The sequence below is a fragment of the Drosophila suzukii genome, chromosome X (genome assembly GCF_043229965.1).
Source record: "Drosophila suzukii chromosome X, CBGP_Dsuzu_IsoJpt1.0, whole genome shotgun sequence".
NCBI classification, from domain to species: Eukaryota; Metazoa; Arthropoda; class Insecta; order Diptera; family Drosophilidae; genus Drosophila; species Drosophila suzukii.
The window spans coordinates 6678335-6704047 of record NC_092084.1 but is presented as its reverse complement, the minus strand read 5'-3'; the positions used below and the strand labels follow the sequence as shown (position 1 = coordinate 6704047).

Sequence of the window (25713 nt, the reverse complement as noted above, 5' to 3'; positions counted from 1 at the left end):
GAAATCGGGATCCAATAACTCAAGTTATGGAATACGAAAGTGCAGTTTTGGGGTCCCATACTGAAACCCATTGGAAATACGGAAAAAAGTAACATGAAAACCGGCTAAAATTTGAACCCTCTCTTAAAAGGAATATTTTAATGTAGATTGTTAGGAAATTCAACCACCAATCCATAAAGGCATCCCACTTCGAAATCGGGATCCAATAACTCAAGTTATGGAATCTGGAAGTGCAGTTTTGGGGTCCCATACTGAAACCCATTGGAAATACGGAAAAAAGTAACATGAAAGCAGGCTAAAATTTGAACCCTCTCTTAAAAGGAATATTTTAATGTAGATCGTTAGGAAATTCAACCACCAATCCATAAAGGCATCCCACTTCGAAATCGGGATCCAATAACTCAAGTTATGGAATCTGGAAGTGCAGTTTTGCGGTCCCATACGGAAACCCATTGGAAATAGGGAAAAAGTAACATGAAAACAGGTAAAAATTTGGACCCACCTTTAAAGGTAATATTTAAATGTAGGTCATTAGAAAATTCAACCACAAACTCATAGAGGTATCCCACTTCAAAATCGGAATTAAATTACCCAAGTTATGGAATCTGGAAGTGCAGCTTTGGGGTCCCATACTGAAACCCATTGGAAAAACGGAAAAAAGGAACATGAAAATAGGTTAAAATTTGGACCCTCTCTTAAAAGGAATATTTTAATGTAGATCGTTAGAGAATTCCACCACCAATCCATAAAGGTATCCCACTTTAAAATCGGGATCCAAAAACTAAAGTTATGGAGTCTAGAAGTGAAGTTTTGGGGTCCCATACTGAAACCCATTGGAAATACGAAAAAAAGGAACATGAAAAGAGGTTAAAATTTTGACCTTCCTTTAAAGGTAATATTTAAATGTGGATCATTAGAAAATTCAACCACAAACTCATAGAGGTATCCCACTTCGAAATCGGGATTAAAATACCCAAGTTATGGTATCTGGAAGTACAGTTTTTGGGTCCCATACTGAAACCCATTGGAAATACGAAAAAAAGGAACATGAAAATGGGTTAAAATTTTGACCTTCCTTTAAAGGTAATATTTAAATGTAGATCGTTAGGGAATTCAACCACCAACCCATAAAGGCATACCACTTCGAAATCGGGATCAAATTATCCAAGTTATGGAATCTGGAAGTGTAGTTTTGGGATCGCAACTTACCCAATATTATTGCAGAAAAATTACTATTGATAACAATGGTGTTAAGTCCAAAACTTGGTTTTTAACATTCACGTAATATACTCTTGTTTATAAAACCCAATGTTGTAGTTGTCAAAATACAAAATAAAATTGTTTAAAGTCCAGGTCAGAGCAGTCCTCTTAACATCCAATTTTGTTTAAACAATTGTTCACTTCACAATGCTTAAGGACATCTTTCCTTCAGTTCAAAAAGTCAACTAATCTTCGTCGCCCGGATATTCACGCATTTATAAGGGGTCAGTTTCTGGCAGGACAGTCGAAAAAGATTAAAAACACATTGTGACCGATAAGGGGTTGGACAGTAGTTATCAGGTAGTTAGGAGCGACCCGTCGTCGACCTGATTTAGGGACAATCCAAGCAGGCGGTTTTCCACGACAAGCTGACGCGTGTCTGGAGAATTCTCCAGGGTTTTACCTGCCCTCATATTTGGTTTTATTGGCTTGTTATTTACGCCTGGCCCACTGTGCAGGTCAGCTTGAAAACCAGCAAGCAGTAGTGTTTTTGGGAAAATTGCGGAGGTACAATTCAATATACCTTTAGTTATTTAAGAAAATGGTTTGTGAACAATCTGAGAACAAAACTTTGTGTATTTTGGATCACTCCATATAAAAAGGACCTTGTTTTCATGCAAAAGTACTATAAGCTATTCTAGATTCTTTTTAGCCAATACTATTGAACCACTGGTCAGCGGGCGTACAACTTGGCTAGGAAGCTTTGGGATTCGCTTTTTTTGTGATTGCAAACTTGGCTGTTTGGCGCCTGATAAGAGCAAGTCTCTCAGCTTTTCGGTTTGTTTTGAGTTGCAAATACTAGACAGGTCGACGGGGCGGATGAGCGATGTGAAAAATATAAAATAACACATTTTACACATGCACCTTTATGTGAATTTAAAATAAATGAAGCCACTTAGTATTTGGATTAGCGTTTGAACTTATTTCTCATGCCAGACACTTGAGTCACACTTGAGTCGGAATTAGAACGCGCGCAAAAATGTGTAAGTAAATACAAAAATAATAATAAAGACCAAATGGAGTCAGAGAGATGCAAACAAATTATCGGAGCCCGAAACGGTGTCACTGTGTCATGTTTGAGTTTTTTAAGATGGCAACAAAGAGTTCGGGAAATACAGGCGTACATATAAGTAAGGTAAATGTTTTTGTATCACTTTATTTTTTGCACCATCAGGGCCATAAATCCTCCGCACACTCACCAACATTTGGGGTGGAGTTCTGCTGTCTGGGATCGGCAATCGGAAATCCCGCGGCGCTCAACCCAGATTCGGATTCAGAACTGAGAATTTCAAAATTTAACTTTTCGCGATCCGCTCCGAAAGGCGTTCGGTTATCAACTAAATGGCGACGTGAGCCTCAGTTCGAGGAGAGGAAAAACATTGAAAAGTTGAAATCGGTAACCCCAAACAATAAACAGTAAGGAAACACAAAGCCGGGGGGATCAGATCAACGGAAGCAAAATAAACAGCTGCGTTTTACAGAGGTAGGTTACTTATTGAATATGCAAAATACCTTCCAAAAAAATTTACATAAATTAATAATGAACAGTAACATAATATAATATAATTTAATTAAGCTTTGATCAAATTTTGATATTTGCTAAGTCTGTACAACATACTTTTTCATTTCGAACCTCCGTTGGAAATTAGTTTAAAGTTTAGATAGTGTTCAATAATATTCATAGCGGCATGGTAGCGCTGACATGTTTTGAATCTAGGACTGCTACCATAGGTGTGGAAATATCAAATGGGGCTACCACCATATCGATAATACGGACCCAGAAAATTAGACCCCCACCATAACTGAAAATTCTCGCCATATAAAAATTTAACTGAGTAGCGAAGAGATAGGTCAATGTCCTCGCTTATTAAATAGGGTTACCACCATATCGATAGTACTAAACCCTGTAGAGTTGGCCTCTTGGATGGCCGTTCTCGCCGACTTATTCAGAGAGCAATGAAAGCAAAATGTGTACAAAATATATACTAATTCATCCTACAGATAATATTGAACTGAGATCAATATCTTCGCCTATCAAGTAGGGCTACCACCATATCGATATAATGACCAAGCAGGGGGGCAGTCCTATCCAGTAGAATTGACAGGAACGTCAAAGTGAAAAATTTTCCTTATTGCTCAGTAGGAAAGAACAAATCATTTTCATTGTGAGCTCCAACCGGTAAGAACGTGAAGTGCCTAAATATCAGCAAATTTTTATTTTTAAAATAAAACCATTAAGACTGTGATAAGTTACGATGAATACTGTTAAAGATTTCAAGATAAACTCGAGCGTTTGGGTGAGTCTTCAGTATTATAGCGGGTCTGAGTTTTTTTTTTTGCTAAAAAATTTTCCACTTAAAGATGAACAAGAGCTATTCGTCGGTGCTGAAGAGCGCTCCTCTTCCTGTCCCGGGATATCGTGGTCCTCGCCGTTTTCCGGGGCCCCCGGGTCAGGGGAAGCCCATGGCCCCGGCTTCGGCGAAGTCCATGGCCCCGAGGAATGGTCAAAGGGCCACGGGCAATGGTGGCCACTTTGAGGGGCCGAGCAACTCGCGTTTCAGCCACTACGATCAAGCCGTGAAGGAGCAGAAACGTGAACGCGACAACGCTTCCATGATTCCCGGCCGCACTGCGGCTCCCAAGAAGAGCGAGCCGTACTTCGCCAGCAACTTGAAGTACTATCCCCATTTGCCGCAACCACGTTGGGTGGAGGACTTCCAGACCTTTGCGGAGCTCAAGAAGGTCATTTCGCACGGTGACCACTCGCAGGTGGAGACGACCATGCCGCCGCCTCCGCCTCCGCCGGCGAAGGTGCATAAGTCGCGTAGCAAATCGGTAACCCCTGCCCAAGTTTACCATAATCAAGCGGCCCAGGCTCCACGACTTCGCTACTCGATGACCCGCAAGAATGCCGGCGACGGCACTGAGAACTCCATGAACAATCGTTTCCTCCCGGTCAGCAAGCATCTGATCCATCAGTCCAATAAGCAGATGAAAAAGCCGGCGCAGCAGGATCCCCTGTTGGCCCAGTTTGTGGCCCGCCAGGAGGAGGTGCGTCTCGAGGACAATCCGAAGAAGGCGCCACGTCGTCTTCAGCCCGGCTGGTGTCCCTCCTCCAATGAGGAGGCCAGCGGCTCATCGAAGCCCAAGGATGCTCCACGTTCTTGGCGCTCGGAGGGCACTGCCCACCTGCTGCCGAAGAAGTCGGTAGCCGAGAACTCCCTAAAGACACGCAAAGAGAAATAAATAAATAAATGCTAAGAAGAGGCTGAGAGCCATCAAAACAAATAGGTCCTCTAGTTATTTATGGCGGATTGTTCATAACTCTTAGGGTTCATAAAGCTCATAATTCTTTTATTTAGGTTAGGGTTTGTATGTATATGAAGGCGATATAGTATAATGTAAATTGGAAAATTCATTGGTGTCTAGTTGAAACCGGAATCGGGCATTTAGATCCGATCCCTGACTCACAGCAAGCGACTTATGCAAGCGGTTTTGGGTTTATCTAGTGCTTGGATCATCGTCATCGTCTTGTTTGGCACATGACCACGTAGCGGCGCTTCTTTTTGGATTGACCCAATATCGCATAATATGGGCATATAGCACGAACTCCAGATCATGACGCAATGTCTGTGAGCAGCGCTTAATGAAAAGAGAAGTAGTTATATTGTTAAATCGCATTTTTATATTGAAATTTACAAGGTAATAATAATAAAAAGGAAATGTCATTGTCAATTTTCATCAAGTGACGTTTGAATTTTCCTTTATTGCAGCATACTTTTGGGGTTGCCTACAAAAGTGTAACATATTCTTGGGCTGCCGATGGTTGGCAACGCGGGTCGGGCCAAACTCGTGACACGAGCAAATAGTTGGCCATCTCTAGTTTGCGCTTTGCTTTGAACTAACGGTTGTTTCCCACAAAGCGAAAAATCCCAGCAGCAACTTGCTATTTATTCTGTTCGCCTGGTATACAAAATCGAGAAATTCGCCACGAAAGTTACAAGTTCCGGACTTCTGATCAATTTTGAACCGAGTTGTAGCCAATTTTGTCGGCAAATCGAGAAATTTTCAGTTTCGAAGTACCAGGCGAACAGAATTTTCAGCAGGTGGCTGCGCGAACTAAAAACTCAGCAGCCCCCAAAAGGCGGCAACACAAAATCAAAGTAAGCTCAAATATGTGCTGCCCGAAAGTATGCTGCAAAAATATGTATAAGCTTTTAGCCGAGTCGCGAACCAATCCATAAATAATGCATACTTTTGGGGGTGTTTAATTAAATATTAAAAAGGTAAACTTTATTTTCTTTTGTTTTATTTGAAGGCGGTAAAATTACAAGTTTAACCACAAAGCTACTAAAAATATTAGTAATGCATAACAATGGTATAATATCATAAAAATTATTTGGACTTCAATGTATTGTTCGCTTCTAAATCATGACCCTCGCGTAAGCTATTCCTCGTTCATGTTGAATACATCATCTGGAAAATACAGAGGGATACATATGAATATGATTTGCGTGTTAAATTTACAAAAAATAAAACATGTATAAAGAAAATTACATTAAAATTATCAAAGAAAAGCTTAAAATACTTGTCAGGTCTCACACCAGGATTGAGTCCTTTCTTAAGCTTTAAGCTGAGTTCTGCACAAGGACTAAGTTATTTCTAATTTGTTGGTGGCGGGCTTTTTTATAAAACTAATATTTTGTTACAAGTTAATATTAATCGCTTTTAATCATTATTATCATTATTAATCATTTACCCTAAGGCTTAATATGGTATTTGATTATTTTTGGTAGGTTATATATTTATAATTAAAAAAGGCTTATTTAGATTGCAATGCTTACATTTAAATGTTGGAAACAAGCTGTTTATCAAGTAATACTATGTCCAGGTTTGTGAATAAGAATCTTACAAAGATGTAAGACCTTTCCGACTTTAATTTAAAGCATTAAGAATGTAGTATATTCTTGATTATATCGAGTAAAAGTTTTTAACCATATTTCTTTCTATAAATAGGATGCATCCGCGCTTTTGATGTATATGATAAAGCAGTCATTGCGGCCAATAAAAATTTTTTGCTCATTTTTTGATTTTTTGTAGGTGTGGCCGAATTTTCAAAACTATATCAAAAAACTGTGCCAGAGATAATAGGAACATGTGTTTTGACTATGTTTGGATGACAAACCATAATCTTTCAAATCATGAATCCAGATCATGAAATATGTTAACATAAATTGAATTATAAAACTAGAATTTTACAGGTAACATTTTTTAAAATTAAATTTAGTGTTATTTTGTAAAGTAACTATTTGTTTTCATAAAACCAGGGACGGTAAATAAGAGGTTTTTATTATTATTATTATTATTATTATTTAATCGTCAAAAATAACGTTTTTTTTACTCTTCATCAAATTTGGACAATAAGTAAAACTAAATTTACGTTTGACTCCAAAGTGTGAGAAAATCAGACTAGTTGGTTAAAAAATATATAAAAATCCCAGTGGGTCTTTCAAAATAAAAATCACAAACAACTCTTATTTACGGATTTAACGCATTGACCGTTCGCCTCCCTCCATTTCTCCTTGAGAGCACTCTTTTTGCCCAGTAATTGAGTTTAAGAAAGCGTCGCCCCATTTGGCCATGTGCTGGGCAGTTACTTGGACGTGATTGCATTGTCTGCGGTGATTGACAGCCGTTTGACGGCCGGCGGACTTCTGTGGCGATTGACATTTGTTTAACGGAATTAACGGGTGTATGCGGACAGCTTATCTGCATGCTGGATTGAAAGCGGCTTTGAATCAATCACCAGCCCACCCCAGATTCATATGCGCATATGGATATTCATGCATTCATCGAAATGGGTTTTATAGAACGGAAATTTGAGGCCGATGTCCGATGTCTGAGAGGCGAAAGCACTTTGCGGTTAACCAGTTGTCCAGCATAACCTTCGTCCAGAGGCTGTCTTGATTGGCACAGGAAGTGTATAGGTCCCGCCATGTAGTGCTCTCCATCCCGATTCCCGATTACCGAGATTTCAAAAGCGATTCCAGTGGCTAGTGGCTCAAACTTTGGCCACTGACATCTACGAGTTTGTCTACCATCACTCTGGTTACAGCCAATCAAGCTTGATATGTGGCCCAGCAGATGGGCCCTTCATCCGTGTGCATGTTTGGACAGCAGTGAGTCGGAAACCGAAGAAGAGTTTCCCGGCAATTGAACACAGTTTCATCCTCATCAGAGACGTCATCGGTTCAGCTTTGGGCTATTGACTTTCTGGGGCCCAACTTTGGGAGGCAAGCTGTATTTTTTACTTTCTTGGAGACGACTACAAGGCTGTATGATTTGCCTCCTGCCATTGAAATTTCAAAATGACAGCCATTCGCGGAATTAATTAATTTTGATTTAATCCTTTTTGCAGTCGTAAAATGGGACAAGATGTTTCTTTCCCAAAACTGTGTGATTCAAAGCGAATTAAATATCTTTCTGCTGATGCTCTCGACTATGATTGACTGACGAGGGTTGATTAGCGCCACCGGATGTAGCCGGAAGTACCCATCGCCCTCATCTGGGTTCGCATATTTGTTTAGTTCCTGTTTTTGGGACCCTCGGTTGTTTAGCAACTGTCGCTCTTGCTGTCATCAAACAGTTTGCGTTTTGGCTTAGTTAAGTTGCTAATAAAAGATTGGTTTGGGTGGGATTCCTTTCGATTCGATTCATTTTCAAGGTTCTGCGCTACTCGTTCATCCCCTTTCGAAAGGACCCCAATCCATGTTGGCTCATCTCATCTACGTGGACCACAGGATCTAAGGGCAAAGGAAGGACCCACCGATCAAATGAACAAATGAGTTGTGCTTAATCAGGTATCGAAAATTAATTTGTTCATGCTTCTGTGGCTGTTGTTACCGTGTTTTATGCATGAGGACTTGCTCACCCATCGGTCCACCCGGTCCACTTGTTAGGGCATATGTATGTACTATATTGACCCATTCGAGTGTCAAATGAGCCCACACACAGATATGAAACTGCACAGACTCAGTAGCTTCAGCTTGCACTCCTGTTTGTCAAAATCCTTTGAGACGTGTCAATTATGAAAAACGGTTCTATCCATACTGCAAACCATTCCATACCCTTCAGTTGTCAATTGCCCCTTGCATTAGCCCGTGTCACCGAACCCAGCTATGAAGACCAATGTGCAACCAAATACCTTTCTGTGGACTTGCAGTATGCACTGGCCAGGATTAAAGGGAATTCTTGCATATTCTTTGGCCATAGGAAGATGGGACCCCAATGATTTAGAGTCCAACAATGTCTGGATATTTGGCGAAATTTCTCCCTTATTTGGTCCTTTCTGCGCTGACCTTTGTGGGCTAAAAAATGACAAGCCACGCATGGAGAAAGCAGCCAATGGGGTCTAGGAGAAATGCTAGAATATGACAATGTAGCTCTTGATTTACAATGCCATAAATCCAAATCCTACTCGCATTCGCTCACTTTTCAGGAGCTTGTCTGAATGTCTGCTTTGAAAATATGCAATTTTTAGGTCTTTAAGCGAGACAGAATAATTTAATAATTATGAATGGTTTGGTGTTACCCTTTTCACGAAATGGAAACCAAACGGGGTGACTTGCCGGATTAAATGAAGACTATTAAAATATAGAAAGAGTGGCCTTCACTGACACAAACTCCATAGAATACTCTCGATTTTTTATCCTCGATTTGGGTTCAAGCTTACCCCACTAAACGGTGCCAAAGTTACTCGGCGAGTTCAGTTTTGATCGAGGCTCTAGGTTCCCCTGGCGCATTCGAACAATGCAAAGAAAACAGAATTGAAATGAAATGAATCAAATTGAAAAGCCAGCGACAGTTCTTGTGCAAACAGACAGGGAGCCACAGAACAGAACTGAACAGATATGGGCAACCGTATGGAGACACCAGGTATGGAGTACATACATACATATATCCCATGGAAGCTCGCACGAGTATATGAATAAATGCGGCTCAAATGCTGGATGACTGACTTGTAGCCTGCCCAATTGAAAAACGCTCAGGGCAAGAACGGAATGGGGCTTTAGGTTGAATGTTGAATGTGTCCCATCAGCAGCGATTTGAGCGCTGAACAATGGTGTCAATGGTGGCCACCTGTCCATCCCCATTCCCATCTCCACTTCCACATCCTCTAGCCAACATCCAACTGCCATTCGACAGGAAATACTCTTCCAAGGATTCACCGCACTCGACGATATCGAATCCACTACCACTGGGCGCCCAGGAAGGGATATTCCGTGGCCTGGAGTGGAATTATTCCTGGCGAACAACATCTAAAGCGCTGTTGTATACATGAGCAAACAAATTCGAAGGATGGCATCTTCATCCATGATAGAGGATAATGGGTATAAAGGGCATGCAGGCATCGATGTGCGAGTCCTTCGATTCCCTGGTGTTCTTTTTTGTTCCTTTGGTCGTTCTTGAAGCGAATTGTACATGTGTTGGTGTCTGCATTTTTCAATTTATATAAACAAAACATTTTAATTTCAGAAATTTAATTAAACAACACACCAGATGCGATGATAGCATACGTGTCGTTCGTCCTCCGTTATTCGTTATTCGTTGCCCATTGTCATTGTCCGCTGGAGCTGGTGGTGCTGATGGTGCTGGTTGTCCTGGTGGTGCTGGGCCGCTCCCGATGTCACTGCCATTGATGAGCGGTGCTCAATCGTTGCCCGCCCGGCCAGCGATAATGGTGCCAATAATGAATTAGCTGGGTCGGCTAACGAAACCCTGCGGCTCTGAGTATATGATGACCAATATTCTGTGGACCGATCAGGAGCATCTCATCTGGTCTCTGAGTATATGATGACCAATATTCTGTGGACCGGCCAACAAGATCTGTTTCTCTGTTTGCTTATCACCTTATGACACTTGCTTAAGGCCTTCAATTGACATAAGCTTCAAGTTAGACATATTTACTGGATTTATTTTAAAAACTCATAGCAACCTAGACAATAAAAGCTAAAAGGCTCAAGAAGATAAGACTTAAAAACAATAATTCAGTCAGTAAAGGCCTTATAAGTTTACGTTTCAAATACAAATTTGGTCGCTCTAATATGTGCTGCTTTTGAGATATTTCCTAGACTTTTATACTCAACAAAGTATTTAAAAGTCTCTCAGTGATCTATTTGAAGTTGGAATCAATTAAAGTTTCTGAAAGACTTTTTTTTATATTCAAAACTTTTATAATCAAAATAAAAAAACAAACGTTTAAAATAAATTTTATTCATAAAAGTTATAACCGTTTCGATCCCTGCTTATAACACTAGCATGATATTTGGCCAACTGACTAAATACTTTATTAAAAATTCATAGTTATTTTAAAGACCCGTAAGGCAGTCACGTTCATTTGCTGAACTAACTGGCTCAGCTTATTAGTTATTTGTTGCTCACTAGATTTTGGTTCATTGCTCTTACGTCATTCGATTGGTACTATTTTATAAACAAGAAAAAGACTAAGAAATGAATTTAATAAATGAGCAAGGTAAGTAACTGAACAAAAATAGCAATATTTGTGAGCACGCTCGGTTCACACAAAGGGGTTAACAATTTTTTGTTCACTCACTCACGCTAATAGGCACATTGCATACATGTACGTTCCTTTCGAAAGACACGTGTACTGGCATGTGTCACACGGTTACCACGAGCGGTATTCAATATACTCATTAGACAGCAAAATCGGTTAATGAAAACCGCTTCGCCGAAATGACACGGGATCAGCGGGGTGTTTCTAGAGTCCAGCAAGCCTTTTGTTTTCAAAAGGGGTTACACGATCTTTATACCTAACATCCGGTTTACCAATGGTGGACACTATTTTGCATACAGATTTTTGGAGTACGACCCTTCTTCCCCCTTTTAGACCAAAACTAATTAATCGGAAAATAACTGACCATCACACCGCCAGTCGCGGAAACTGGAAACCCTTTTTGGATAAGCGGCAGGCATCGGCATGGTATGAGAAAATTTAAGTGCATATTAGTGCATGAATACAGAGAACCTTTCGTTTAATTAATTACCAAATGGAAATATAAAGATCAAAGCGATTAAGACCTCCACACGCTTATGTATGGTTACTATTTACGTCGTCTTCCACTTAAGTGGGCACAGGACCATCCTGCTGTGTGGATGGTCCCGGTGCCGTTGTCCTCATGTCCTGTTGTCCTGTTGACGATGGGTTTTGTCGGTCCGAAAGGTGTCGGTGTCGCTCAGATTCACAGGAGTGAAACAAATCCCTTTACTCATAATTCATTAATTTCTGTATTTAGATTTGAGCGCCACGTTTTTTGCCAGAGCTTACTGAACCAAACCCTTCGGCCACCATCATCATCCCATCATCCCCACACTTTGGTCCGTTCAACGGACTCAGCAGGATACGGATTCGGATTCAGACTCGAGTAAGGAGCACGTGAGCTCCTCAGATATTTAGGAACGAGTCCGCTGTTTGGCCCCTAACCATACGTGAAAATATTCAAAGGATTTCGGTTGGACCATTTTAAAGTTACACATTAGAATTGTTTCATTTCATTTGTTCTGAAGTAGGACTCTTGCTATAGGTAGACATAAAAAACCAAGATAATTCTCAGGACTATACGACTACATTTTTCCTTTTACCACGTATCATCCAAGCTATTTGCTGTCAAAGTGACACTTTGGAAATGATTCGAACGCGGCTGTGTGACGATGTACAATGTGCATGCAGCATAGGCTGTTGCATCAGCAGAGTACTCCAATGGCATGTCCGTTCCAAATCAAATTATGTTGCCTCGCAATGGCTTGTAAATTCATTTTTCCGCATCATCACAATGGGAAAAAATGTGTAATTTAAAAAAAAAAAAAAATGTTAAAATGAAAATGTAAAAAAAAGAAAAGTGAATGCTAACGCAATGATGTGCCAAAGGCAACGAATCCAACGAGGAGTGGGAATCGCGGGACGGCCAGGATGATGGCCATGGCTACATCGGTGGCAGCATTTGATGACTTTATTGCATGTAGCTGGACTGGAGGGGCGGCAACTGACCGGGCCTGCTAACAAAGTGAAAGAGGCTGGAACTTCAACAGGCTGGACAACAACGTTTGCTTTTAACGTTAATTTATGCAACTTTTGTCAAACGCATCCAGTTTGTCCCTGTGTCCGCTCACTTGTTGGAGCGTTACGGTTACAACAGCCGCCAGGCGATAGCTTTGGCGCTCCGACAGGATCCGAAGTGCGGCCAGGATGGGGCTGTGGTTTTTCCCTGTTCGGAAAACAAGGAGCTGAGAACTGGGAGCTGGGAGCTGGGAGCTCCAAGCTGGAAAGCTGGGTGCGAAACCCAAACCCAAAGCAACTGATTGGCTCAGGCGGGCTGGCTGGGTTTGTAGCAATACGTTTGGGGCCCATTGTTGCCGGGGATTGTGCGTAGGTGTTGGTTTCATTTTGTTTGCATGTAACCGGATGCACTTCCGCTCGGTGACAACAACAGTAACATCAGCATCAACATCAACATCAACAAGAACAATAAGAACAGTAATGCCAGCAATTCAATAAAGTTTCATCCTTATGTATATGCAGATATATAGGAGACACCCAGACGTGGGAAACCACATTATTATCCTTTTTTCGAGAGAAACCCGATTTTATTTATTTGATCCGTGCGATCTTTCAATCTACGCTTATAAAAAGTGCTAGTTTAAGTCAAATATCAGTTTGGTACTCAATAAGTCTCGGTTAACTTTGAAAAATACATTGTTTTGTCACCAAGTTTGAACTTTTCATAGCCCTAAAAATAGTAAAAATTACAATTTTTTAGATTTAAATTCCAATCAATTGGTAATTTTTTAAAAAGTCACAAAAGGTTCACATTCCATAGTTAATTTTTTATCTTCACCCAAAATACCCTTTCTATAGGTTCAAAATCATAATTCTTTTAAAAAAGCTTTCCCAAAACCCCTTTTTTAAGAGGATTTTTAGTTGTAACTTAGTTAAAGTATGGTACAAAATGGACAAAAAAGAAGAGTTCCAGGTATAAATGCTATTTGGTTGGGAATTTAATTACGAGCTTAACGACTTATGACATTCCGTGTTTGGAAAAATGTCATTGCTATCCCAACAATGGTGTTTTTGTTTGTTGAAAAATCAGGACTTTTAAATTGGCTGCCGCTGTTCAACGAGGTAAAACTTTCCATACCCACACGAATTCAAATCGAACCAAATGCTCCAATGAATTAAAAATAAAAGGATTTAGAGCACGAAAAACCAAATGCGATAGAAGTCTGACCAACACAAAAGAGGAGATTATTAAAGAAGCTTTAGCCTAATGAGGACTTTGGCCGACGACCAACTTAGCATTAATATCTGCAATCTTTGCTGGCGCAAATATGTGCAAACAGAGAATGGCGTTCATTTGCACGGCCGCACATCATAAAAGTACGGTAATAGCATTCTCATCGCTCGCGCCAAGTGCCGTCATGAGTGAAATGGACGTGGACGTAGACCTGGTCCATGGGCAGAGGCGCAACGCCAGTGTGCAGCATCCCCTGCTCCGGCGGAGGATCCTGATAGGCGGCGGTGGTGGATGGGGACATTCGTGGGCTTCTCGTGGAAACGCCTGCTCCAAGTTTCCGGAGGGGAAACGGCACAGATGGCAGGAAACGAACGACGGGAAGCTGCTGGAGGGGGGATCTCCGAGGCGTCGGTAGGTAGCCTCGGTGTATAGTCTGCGCATGACCGTAACGATTCCCGTGTAGATGCCCCGTAGGCTCCTTCGGACTCCGGACTCCTGATTCCCGAGTACCTGTTGCTAGAGAGCGAGCAACAGTTGAGAGCTTAGGTGGGCGCCTGTGTGCGTTAGCCGTCTTGCAAGTGTGCGTGGCCCTTGCCAGTGTATTGGTGAGCTGGTGAGCTCCGTTGCACTGGTAGTGGTGAGCCGGATAGCAACAGGGGCTGCAGCAACAGGCTGCAACAGGCAGCTCCGCCCGACTGCCAACGGGGCTTGGACGCAATAATCAGTTTGTCACAGTGCTATGCTCCGCTGGTTAAAGTTGTGTAAACTCAGCCAGACTCCGACTCCTCATCCACATCCGCATCCGCATACGGAAAGAGCTCCCGGAGGCGACAATCTTACGGGTGTATCCGTGCGCTGGTGCTAGCCCAAGTCAAGTTACCCAGGAGCCGAGCTCCGAGCTGGCCGACAAATCTAGGCCCCTTCTCGACCCTGTAACGTAAATACGATTGGGTGGGGGGTATGCACGGGAACTGTAGGCGGATAATCCTCTTGCCCGGAGTCACCGAGAGCAGGTGCAGCTTAGCCACCCGCTTAGGGATACAGCCTCCTCCATGATATTACGTGTGTGCACTTGCAGATGCATCCGTTCGTTCATTTGCATTAGTGCGCTGTACCATCAAGCATTAGGAGAAGGAGGAGCATTCCCCAGCTTCTGCTCCGGCTCCCTGCTTAGAGGAATCCTGCCTGTTGCGGAAGCGGACGTATGTATGTATGTGTGTATGCATATCCCTCGGAATATACCTGTATGCAGCAGGACGCCGAAGTCAGGGTCGCTGTGTGGGTGCGGCCTGCAGCAGCGGAGCAGAGTATGGGTATCCTGCGCATGTATATGTATGTGTATGGGTATCCTCCTGCCTGTTGCATACAGGGCTCCTGCATTTGATAACGCGCAGCAACAGGCTGACACTGACCACACCACCACCTGCATTGTGCGGTACGTGTGCGCCACCGCAGACTGCAAACTGCAGAATGACGACGGCAGAATGGCCCGCGGTGGTGGGTGGGTAATGGGGTAGGTCCTAGTGGGTTTTTCCTGTTCCAGTGTTCCAGAGCCTCAATTCTTCTTCCTTTCTCTACTGCCAGAAGAAAGAGGGAACGCTTTAAGCCCATGCCAGCGCTGATTTATGCCTAACAGCCAATGCCTGGTCCCAAGGTATACCTGCGTTAATTGCTCAACTGCTGGGATAATATACATTTCTCAGCCTCCCCGTCTACGGATTCTCGTTTTCTATCTTTCTCTCCGGCCCTTGCGCTCCTTGGGTGTGTCGTTTCGTGTTTACTGTAGCAGTATTCGTTTTTTTTCCGCAACTTTTCATTCAAGCTTTTGTTTTTATTCACACACTTGGCTGCAAAAACACAAACACCAGCACACACACACATTGGCTTGCCAATGCCACACACACACTAATGCATCTCCTCAGCGCTCCGTCGGTGCTACAGGGGGCGGGATTCTGCTGCCTGTTGCGCGATTTGCAGGCCCATCGCATCATGGCCAGGACCAAACCAGACCAGACCATGCCAGACCAGGACGGGCCAAGACAGGCGAGGAGGCCAGGCGCTCGTCCGCCAATATATATAGCATCCGAAATTGGCAACGAGAATCGCATTCGCGCGAATCGGGCGACGAGGACGAGTCTGCGTGTCTACGTGTCTACGTTGCAACGTGCAAAGTTTCTGATTCAGATTCAGTCGTGCAACTGCCGCGTCCCAAGGCAGTTTAGTGTGCTTCCATGGAACTCCATGCACACATGGCTCACCGTACCACACATAACGTTCTACAAGTTATAGGCCCTCCATGGGGTTACACAACTGCCTAGCCTTCGCCTGGGATTCGGCATACTCACATATCCTGATTCTGCAAATATTGGAAATTGTTTTGAAATTTTGTTGTTGTGCTTTTTTGTGTGCAGTGATCGATTTTCATCACCATTATGACGAAGGCTCTCTCAGCTACTATCCGACAAGCAGGTAAATAAACAATTACAAGAGTCGAAAAATCAAAGCCATTACCATGTACATAAGCACTCGTCTCCACCTCCACCACATAAGCCCACCAGTATGTACAGTGTGCACACATACGTGCTGCATTTAATTTGCATGTAATCTAATTAGGCCCTGCTGGGCCAACACGCACTAACGGTAGCAGGAGCTGGAAAAGCTTCAAGTGTCGTCCCATAAGAAAACCCATATGGCATGTACAATGTACATATGTGGCGTACGTATGTACATACGTGACTAATTCTTTAGGGCTAGCCGGCAGGAGTTTGAAGTCCATCATCTCGAAAACATAATGTGCCAAAAACATATCAGAGTAACATGTGGTACAGTTGCCCTTAAATCGATCGGATAGTCGTATTACACAGTTTCAGTAATAACTACAACACGTAACGATCGCTTCTTCATCATATAAAGTATCAAATACATTGGTCCAAGCTAAAACAATATTTTCTACAGTTTTCCGATTTGGAAAGCTGCAAAAATATCAACTGAGAACATTTTAGAAAATGTTATATTAAGTTAGTTCTAAAAAGTTTGAGGTCCGTTATGTTAAATAGTATGTTGATGGTGCGTTTGTCACAAGAGGTTTTGTTTGATTTGAAAACCATGTAACATGTATCAAGCTGTGATTTTTTTTTATAGAAACTGACACTTCTTACATTCGAGGTCTCACAAGTCCTTGGTTTCGTTAAACAATATTTTTTTAATGGCTAAATACTATATCCGTATTGTGTTTCTATGTAAGTAGCAGCGTTAGAAAATAAAACTAAGTATGAAGGTGTACTGAGAGCTCAACTACTTTGCTTTCTGTTCAACATCTTATCTCAAATGTATTATGACTAAATAAATGTGTGTAGTCTATATCTGATCTGATATATGAGAAAATCTAAGGAAATCATTAGATCGCTGACTAAAATTAAAACAAAATGTTGTAAAATGATGGTTAAGTAAATAAAAGCACCCGACAATCATTTACAACGCGGACGCAGATAGCGTCAGTAAAAAAAGGGTAAAATGGAAGAGCGGCTAAGTGAATCAGTGAGCGCAGGAAACGTCTACGATTAAAGCGGCGAAGAAGAAATGGGGGGAAAAAAACCAGCTTACAGCTACCCACATTCGAATACCCTTCGAGGACTATACCATAGAGTAAGTGTATTTGGACCAGGGTATTCGCGATGGGTGGAAGTGGGAGTGGTCAGCCGTAGAACGAGTGCGCGCACACTCGCGTAATCATGATTAATTGCAGTGTAAATGACTTGGCTTTAAGCATCCACGGCATTCTATTCACCTCGTGCATCCCCATCGAAGGCGGCACCCGGAGTACCAAAAGAACCCAGCAACAGGCAACCGGCCATGGACAAACGGACAACGGGGAGTCACATCTATTAACCGAGGGCAGAGACAGAGGTACTATGCTGAGGCACAAATTAAAAGCCAATTCTAGGGAAGCAGCGGACAAAACTCCGGCAAAAACTACATAAAGTCAGAACAAAGACAAGTGTCGGATTCCAGCCAGCCACGAAGCCGGAATGGACCAAGACTGCGACCAGGACCCTGAACCAGGACGAGGACGACTGTCCATCGTGATAAATAATTTACTCGGGACCCGCTTGCCACGCAGATATGTACGTTGAGTTGGCGTTAACAATTTACGGCTGCAAATTGTTTTGCCCCGACTTTGGTACTTTGCGACTTCACGACTTCCCTACAAAGAGTCCAATCACAGTTGAACCAACGGCTAAAATGGTTGGTAGCTGTTAATTGTCCCAGTCTTGGCTTAATGAAGATGTACGAGTCTTTATAAAATGTTACAGATCTTTAAAAATTACCACATATTAAATATTTGTTGTGGATGGAAGTTATTAAAAAAAATGTAAGAGAAAATCAAGTTAATTAGAAATATTTTTACAAGCAACCGAAAAAGGTGTTCATTGGCTCTCGCGGTTCATCTAACAGCTTGGCAAATTTTTAAATGAGGAATACGAGGGTTGGCTTTGTCCAACTTTGCAAATGCTGACAACAGGAAATGTTATCTTCATTACTACAGCCCGTTTCGTTCTGGAATTCCCTGCCCTGTCCTGCCTGCGCCTGCTCCTCTCCCTTTTTTGAGATTCAACGCCAAAAGTCTGCCAGAAACTTTAGCACTTCACCTGATGACGCACCCGCGTGTCGGCGAGTAAATGCCGGAATGGGAGAGGACTGCCCCGGGAAGGCCGGGGCAGGTTGGATTGCTCCGTCCAGGCAGATTGCCCATCCGGACGATGGACGATGGACGATGGACGACGGACGAGCCTTCACTTTTGCTGCCCTTTTTAGCGCCACGCTTATCCGCCTTGTGTGCACGTCGCAAATCTAGACATCCATCTTTATCCTTACTTCCTTCGTTGCCCACCAAGTAAAGTAAAATTTTTAGCTAATTTACTTCGCTGTACGCCCCGCCGCTCATTACCCTGTTTCAACTTGAACGCCTTTTCGCTTCGGCACTTTCGCTAAAGTTTTCACGAAACCTCCGCGGAAAAAACCACTCCAGCCATCATCGGCTGGTAAAAGAAAAGAAGATTAATTAAGAAAAATATGAGAACTGTTTTGAAGGAAGTGCTGGAGCGCTGAAGTGCTGAAATACTGAAATGCTGACCAGGAGGATGCAATGAACTCTGCTCATCTGGAGTCAAATCCAATCTGCGACAGCCTTTTCAATGGCGTTTCTATCATAGGAACGGAAGTCTTACAAATTCTCAGGGTTAAGCAGGATTTTCTATATGTGTGATTCGCAGATGAAAGAGCAGCTGGACTGCAAACACTGTAATCAGCAGTGGGAAAGCGACCCGCAACTAACACACACGCCCTTTCCATCTATCTCTCTTTCTGTGGAAAAATCCTGAGCCTGAAAGAAAGAAAAAAAAAAGAAAGCCGGGGCAAAACCAAGAAAAAGTCAAACACAATTTGGCCACAAATTGTCTTCAATCCGTAAGGCCGGCCTCCTAAAAGTATGCAAATAAAATAAAGGCAAGGCTCTCTCGCTCGTCATTCGCACTTCCTACTTCGTTTGGCTGCTTTTCCTAGGGCGCGCATTAAATCCCATCCCGCTCGTCCTTGCTCATTTATTTCAATTGTTATTTTTATCTGCAGCCCCGCTAGTTATGCCACGCCATTTGTATATGTACTTTGTACTCTCTACACTGTACTCTGTACTCTGTATGTATATACATACATACATAGACAGAGGGACACTGAGAAATAAAAGCTTTCAATAAGTTTATGGACCGTGGTCTGGTCGGAGCTAAGCCAAAACACAATCTTTGTTGCCCGACAGTCGAGAGTCGACAGTCGACAGTCTCTTCCTCTGACTGCCCTGTTATTGAGTCGGACTACTCGTACTTACTCGGGATCCTTTTCCTTCTCGGTTGCCTTTTCGTCACCAATTTAAGTTATCTCTTCATGTTCGGTGCCATACTTGGTATCCCCTTACTTTGAGATACACAATCGCATTACTGGGTTTATGTAACTTTCCCAGATGAGTTCTCTGGGTTATAATCAACGGAGGATTCTCGTATACTCGGGATCCGTTTCTGCCTCTATTGACTGTGTTTTGAATATTTGTATGTTTCAAAAATATAATAAATTGAACACTTCAACATACCGTGAGTAGCCCAATAACTTGACATCACATATTTTTACCAATTCATCAATGAAAATCGCATTAGTTGTCACTTAAGTCTGTGTCTGTTTCCTGAGATAACGGCATACATCCCTACTTTGGGATGCACAATCGTATTATTGTGTTTATGTAACATTCGTGGATGAATTTTCAGGGTTATGGTTTAGTTTAGTATTGTGTTCTGAAAATATAAGACCATTTAGACAAACGTTTAGAGTATATACAACAGCATATTATATAACTTTCTTAGTGTTCATAATTTTGGGGTTTAGTATAACAGTGTTTGATAAATAAAAGAAAATTAAGACAAGCATTTAGAATATGTATAACTGCATATTATATAATCATTTGAGGTAACCTAAGCAGCAAATAACTTAATTTCACACCACTTTCCCCTTCTGCAATGGAAAACCCATCAATTGCCACTTGCCGTTGCCCAAGCAAATGATACAATTAAATTGCAACGACACATCACACTCGGATATATAGATACATAACGTATATGTATATAGAGTAGACAAGGTCTGGTTGCAGTTGGAGTATCCCATACACAGTGTCCACAGATTGGCTGCACAAGTGAGACAGCTCTTAATCGGTGCTGGGCTGTCCTGTCCTGTAAAAAATGAAAACGTTTCGTTTTGCACGTTCGGACTTAAATGTCAGCACGTGACTTAATTCAGTGGTCCGACTGGCCGTTAAAGGCCTTCATTTCTACCCTTCACTGGTATATGTATCCACCACAGTGCGATGTGGAACAAAAGTAACTACTAGATGTCCTTTTGCAGGCTCTGTTTTGCAGTTCCATTGCTGAGCTACGAGTTAAGCTCATAAATTGCAATAATAATTTGAAAACCCTTGGGAAAGAATAACAGCACTTCGGCACTGCCTGTGCATCCTGTGCCTCTGCAAGAAAGAATCTGTATTAAATGCCACAATGGAAAACTGTCAGATCTAAAAGCTATTAAACCCGAACACTTATGAGCCGAGCGAGCAGCAGCCATTTGTATTGGGGAAACAGGACTACTACTAGAGCTGGGTGCCCATCATCCAAGTAAATTAGACAATAGACCCGACGACTCCGGTGAGGTTTGGTCCTTGGCCATCAAGGGCACGGAAACGGGCACACGATCAATGGGGTCCAAACGGGGGGCTTTTCCCAATGAAAAGCCATCACTTTTCCGCTGGCCGCACGACCGCCAAGTGGCACAAGCTCTAATGTTACACATAATTTGTTGGGGCCAATTCATGCCAACGACAACATGTTGTTGCTTTGTGACTCTGTCATCTGACGATGGGATGCCCCATCCACCATCGACCATCCACACCATCCACATCTCCATCCTGACCAGCTTCTGGTGATAGTATTTTGTATTTTGTGTGTCGGGAAAAGCCGCACAATTTGGGTTTAATTTTTGTTGCCTTTGGTGTTGGTGTTGCTGTTGGTGTGGCTGTTGCTGTTGTTGCTGCTGCTGCTGCCGTTTCTGTTGGCTTTTTACCCGTACTTGCTCCTTGTGTTGCTCTTGTTTTGCTTTTGCATCGACAACGACATCGACATCGACATTGGCATTGGCTGGCATCGAAGTCAAACAAAGAGCAGAGCGGCAAAAACACAATTCTGTGCAAATGTTTCACAATCAATTTTAAATCGCACATTCCATGAATGCGACGTCAGCCGCTTATCGTACGTACGCCTGACCCCATGGAAGCCATGGCCACCCTGCGGCAGGCCTTCTGTTCCTGTTCCAGCTCATGCTCCTGCTCCTGTTCCTGGTTCTGCTCCGCATCAGTTGCCGTTGCCAATCCGTGCCAAAATCGATTGGCAACCATTCTAAAAGCATTTTGTGCAGCAATCACAATTTCCTTTTAGCGCCGCGACACACAGATACACACAAACACTAACAGGGGGAAACTGCAGCCACCCATGGCCACTCACCCACTATGTCCACTACTCCCACCAGGGGGTACGAGATGGACGGACAACCGACGACGGTGCTGGCCAGCCAGCCAGCCATCCAGCCATTTGCACAATATGGCAACGATCATTCGCACCATGTGACGCTGTGCTTATGGCTCGCTTCTAGTGCCCGTACCTGACCTGGACTTGGTTGTGGTCTTGGTCCGGGTCCTGGTCCGGTTCCTGCTACTGCTACTGCTCCTCCTTCTGCTCCTCGTCCTGGTTCAGGTTCCATTTTGACCCCATGCTGCTAGCAGTCGCACCCACTCCTCGCCTGCCTCCTCGATGCAATTATACCGCGGGCGCGGGTTCGGCACAATCTGGAAAGCTGGCAAGCTGTGCCCGGAATCCACTTCATCCATGATTTAGCATTCTTTTTGGTTATAGCTGATTTTTTCCGACTAGCCGACTGCCGACTGACAGTACTGACTACTGGGGTCCTTTCGGCTTCTCGGCGGTGGCACAAAGATAAATACGTATTATATGTACCTATATTTATGTGTAAGCGTGCATAACTATATACCCACCGTTTCCATATATATACATACGAACATGTACTACTGCTTTAGACTGTCCTTTTAACTTTGCGCTTGTTAGCTGTTGCCTGTTGCTGTTGCTGTTGCTGTTGCCGTTGCGTCGCCCCAAGATGCGATGAGATGGTATGGGAGGGTAGGAGTTGGCTGTGGCTACAGACCGGCATCCCAACATCCCGGCATCCCACATCCAGTGGAAAAAAAAATTCAAGAAAATGTATACGAAATTCGTTTTCATTGCGTTTTCCACTGGGCCGACCCCAGCCCAACCCATCACAGCCTGGAAGTTAGCGCCGTCTTCGTCTTCATCTTCAGCTTGGTCCTGCTCCTGCTCCTACTTCTGCTCCTGGTCCTGGTCTTCATCTCCATCACAGCCGCCAACCGACACCGTAGTCGTAAACGTCGGAGTCGCAGTCGCATCGCACTCCGGATGAATAGCCCCGCAAGCCCGCAAGTCATGGATGTTGCAATTTAAATGGATTTATTCATTTGGCATTTGGGTACCCCGGGTATCCAGCTCGGGGGGTTGGACATGCCAGAGATTGGTCCTTGTTCTTATTCCCGCGCTAAGCGTTTCTTCGGCTCTGTGGCGTTGGAGCTTACGGTTTTCTAGGATATCGAGAATTCTTTTAAAACAAAAAGAGTGTGCAAAGAAGCCAACGTGATTAGCAACCAACCAATTCTAGACAAACCTTTTTAGGTTACTTGAATTAGGATACTATCTCATCATTATATATTCGAATTCATAACTAAAGCTATCAGTACCAGAATTTTCTTGAAATGTAGTTAGATTCAAATTCTAAAAGATATTTAAGACTCCAGAAAATATTTCAAAATTCAACACAGAGAGAAATATCCAAGAACATTTTTCTTGAATTGAGAACATTCGTTCTTAAAAACCGTGTAAGTACATTTTGGTATCAATGTTCTTAACACTAGGACGAAATAAAGAGAAGAGAAAAGTTAAAATGAGTCTATTTAACAACTTTTTAATAAGTATACACTACGGACTGTACTAATAGTTTATTTGTTGAGATATACAATGTGCATAAATTCCGCCAATTCAACTTGATTCGAGCATTTTCAACTCAGATGAGAACGTTAGAATTTTCTCTGTGAAGATAAAACATGATAAAGTCAAAATCTATACGTCAGCTAATAAGCCACTTGTGGATTGAATTTCCCCTCACTGTGTGTTGCGCACTCTTAAATAATATTATATTACAATCTAGCCAGGAATATTATTTATATAAATTTACCTATTACTTGCAATTGAGAAATTGAGCAGTAAGGATAAAATCGATTGTTTAACTAAGCTGTTTGTTAAGTTTACCGAAGTGATTTCATGAGAAGGATTTGATTTTCCAAGGACAAAAAAGGGATGCCATAAAGTAACCCAAACACCTTTAAGCCGAATCGATAATACCCTCAGATTGGGAAGCAATAAATAATAATGATACTTTAAAAATGGGTAAGTAAAGTCTACATAAATAGGTACACAAATCTGCGATTTGTTTGCTCGCACACAGTTGAGACTCAACAAAAGGGATTTGTTTGACGGGATATGGGCAAACATTAATGTTTTCCTCGCATCTTCGCCGACATTCCCCTGAATATCGCGACGTCTTTATTTCCGTAAATGGGCCATAGTGAATTGGGCTTATAGTTGTCAAAGAGGAAATAATTTAAATATAAATGCTGTAGGTCGTTCGCAAAGGATGTCAGCCCAACCCATATGTATAACATGTTGGTATTATGTTTGTACATTCCCGCGAACCGAACCTCGTTGCTTGTTGAATGTTTGCAGTTGCGATACAGGAATACCCCTGGTATGTGTCCTCCTCCTCGTTTTGAGGTTTGTTTCTGCCTGCCAGCGGCTCATCAGTGTCTGGATGGGATGGATGGGATATAGGGCCACCATGAGATATTCGGTAGAAGGTGAGAAGGGCGCAAGACAAACATGCCCAACAGGCACCATTAGGCAGTCAGTCAGGGTCGCAGATGGGGTGATGGAGGGGGTGGTTGACGGATGCCACGGGTTCGGGGGATTCGGAATTTCGGAATTCGGTGGATGATGGTTAGCTCACTGGCACTTTGGCATAATAGCGCTTATCTGCATAAATCAATAACTTGGCTTTTAACAATCTTAATAATGCGAGGGCCTTTCGACATTCGGCGGTCTCGTTTTGGTTCGGTTCGGTTCGGTCTCCATAGCCATAACCGCCTTAACAAGCCGAGAAAACCTGATTGTCTTGAGTTTCACACCCCCCTGGTATATATTTATTTGATTTGTGCCGTACTCACGCGCTTGCAGTGTTCACCTGTCATAAACTTTGGGGCAGTGACAGCAGTTCATTTACATTACACTGGCATTGCCTGCATATACATATGTACACCCTATATAGCTTATATAACCAGGGGGTACTTGCAAAAGTCTGGCAAGTGTAATACGAAGAAGCTCTTTAAGTTTGGCAAACCAAACAATGGGCCCCAGCTTTCGCTTTTCAGTTTATTTCGCCTTCCATTTGAATCCGCTTTTGTCCTCAGAACAAAATTATATTCAAATGCCAGTACATTATGCGTTTCAAGCGTATTGAATTCGACTCAGTGTGGTAATAACAAGGGGTGTTCGACCAGTGTTTTTACAAGTTTTTCTATTTATTTGCGCATTAGAGCGGAAACCCAGGTCGGTGAGAAGCCGGAGTTCAAAAGTATTTGGATTATTCAAACTAAATTAAACATTTATTATTTGAATTTGTCGAACAATTAACAGCAACTAAACAAAAAGTTGAAGTGGAAAGTTCATATTTATTTGTTTGGTTTCATATTTATAGTTGAATGTGGGTAAAAACTGCAACCGCAAACATGCATGTACACTAAAAAAAAAACTAATAAAATGTTCTAATGCGAATGATTATGTGCACGGAAAAAAAGTTATGCGTTAAATTTAACAATACGGCTAGTTACGTAACTATAAAAAAGATTAACAACTATTCAAAACAGTAATGTGTATTTTGTTGTTGCTTTGGATACATATTAGTAGTATAACTACCATAAAATATTAAGTTATGTTGTTGCGAGTGTAACTATTATTTACACTAACTATTTACACGGTTTTTAAGAACGAATGTTCTTAATTCAAGAACAATGTTGTTGAATATTCCTCTCTGTGTATTTCCTTGGTCAAATTGGGTCCATTTAACTATTACATTGGTCAATTTAACCCAATAGTTTTTTTGTGTGTACACATTGTAACTATGATACTACTGTTAAAATAATAGTATGTATTTCGTTGTTGCTTGGGTTACTATTAATTTGACCAGTGTTTAATTTTGCGTGTACATATTTTTAAAACGCATTCTCTAGCCTATCCTCATTCGGTTATACATATTATCGATTGAATTAAAAAGCCAAAAATTGGATTCTGATTTCCCTTTGCTTTCATTGGGTCTTTGGAGGCCATTCTAATATTTGAATCTTTTGATCCCTTCAAACGCTTTT

At 42.3% G+C, this 25713-nt stretch overlaps 2 protein-coding genes and 1 long non-coding RNA gene across 4 annotated transcripts in view; 1 reads left to right on the top strand and 2 right to left on the bottom strand.

The window, feature by feature from the left end:
• The window catches only part of prage (RNA exonuclease prage), a 38416-nt gene extending 35802 nt beyond the window's left edge, over positions 1-2614 (bottom strand). Inside the window, exon 1 of the mRNA XM_017083909.4 lies at positions 2460-2614. The gene's annotated coding sequence lies outside the window, so the exon portion shown is untranslated. The remainder of the gene's footprint in view (positions 1-2459) is intronic.
• Positions 2615-3355: 741 nt separating this feature from the next.
• LOC108016532 (uncharacterized) lies at positions 3356-4545 on the top strand. The gene is made up of 2 exons (XM_017083205.4): positions 3356-3557; positions 3622-4545. Exons 1-2 carry the CDS (start codon positions 3516-3518, stop codon positions 4504-4506), a joined length of 927 nt encoding a protein of 308 aa, XP_016938694.3. The 5' UTR covers positions 3356-3515; the 3' UTR covers positions 4507-4545.
• A 1007-nt stretch (positions 4546-5552) lies between these two features.
• Positions 5553-25713, bottom strand: part of LOC139353460 (uncharacterized) — a 35945-nt gene continuing 15784 nt past the window's right edge. For both annotated transcript variants that reach the window (XR_011604746.1, XR_011604747.1), the window contains 3 exons: positions 19708-19906; positions 19450-19649; positions 5553-5736 (listed from right to left, as the gene is read on the bottom strand). This is a non-coding gene — a long non-coding RNA (uncharacterized lncRNA). The remainder of the gene's footprint in view (positions 5737-19449; positions 19650-19707; positions 19907-25713) is intronic.

What these genes read in the sequence shown, in the direction of transcription:
- LOC108016532 (XM_017083205.4), top strand. Translation starts at nt 3,516, where the DNA reads ATGAATACTGTTAAAGATTTCAAGATAAACTCGAGCGTTTGG. An exon ending in AGATAAACTCGAGCGTTTGG is followed by an intron (nt 3,558 to 3,621) that starts GTGAGTCTTCAG and finishes TTCCACTTAAAG; the next exon opens with ATGAACAAGAGCTATTCGTC.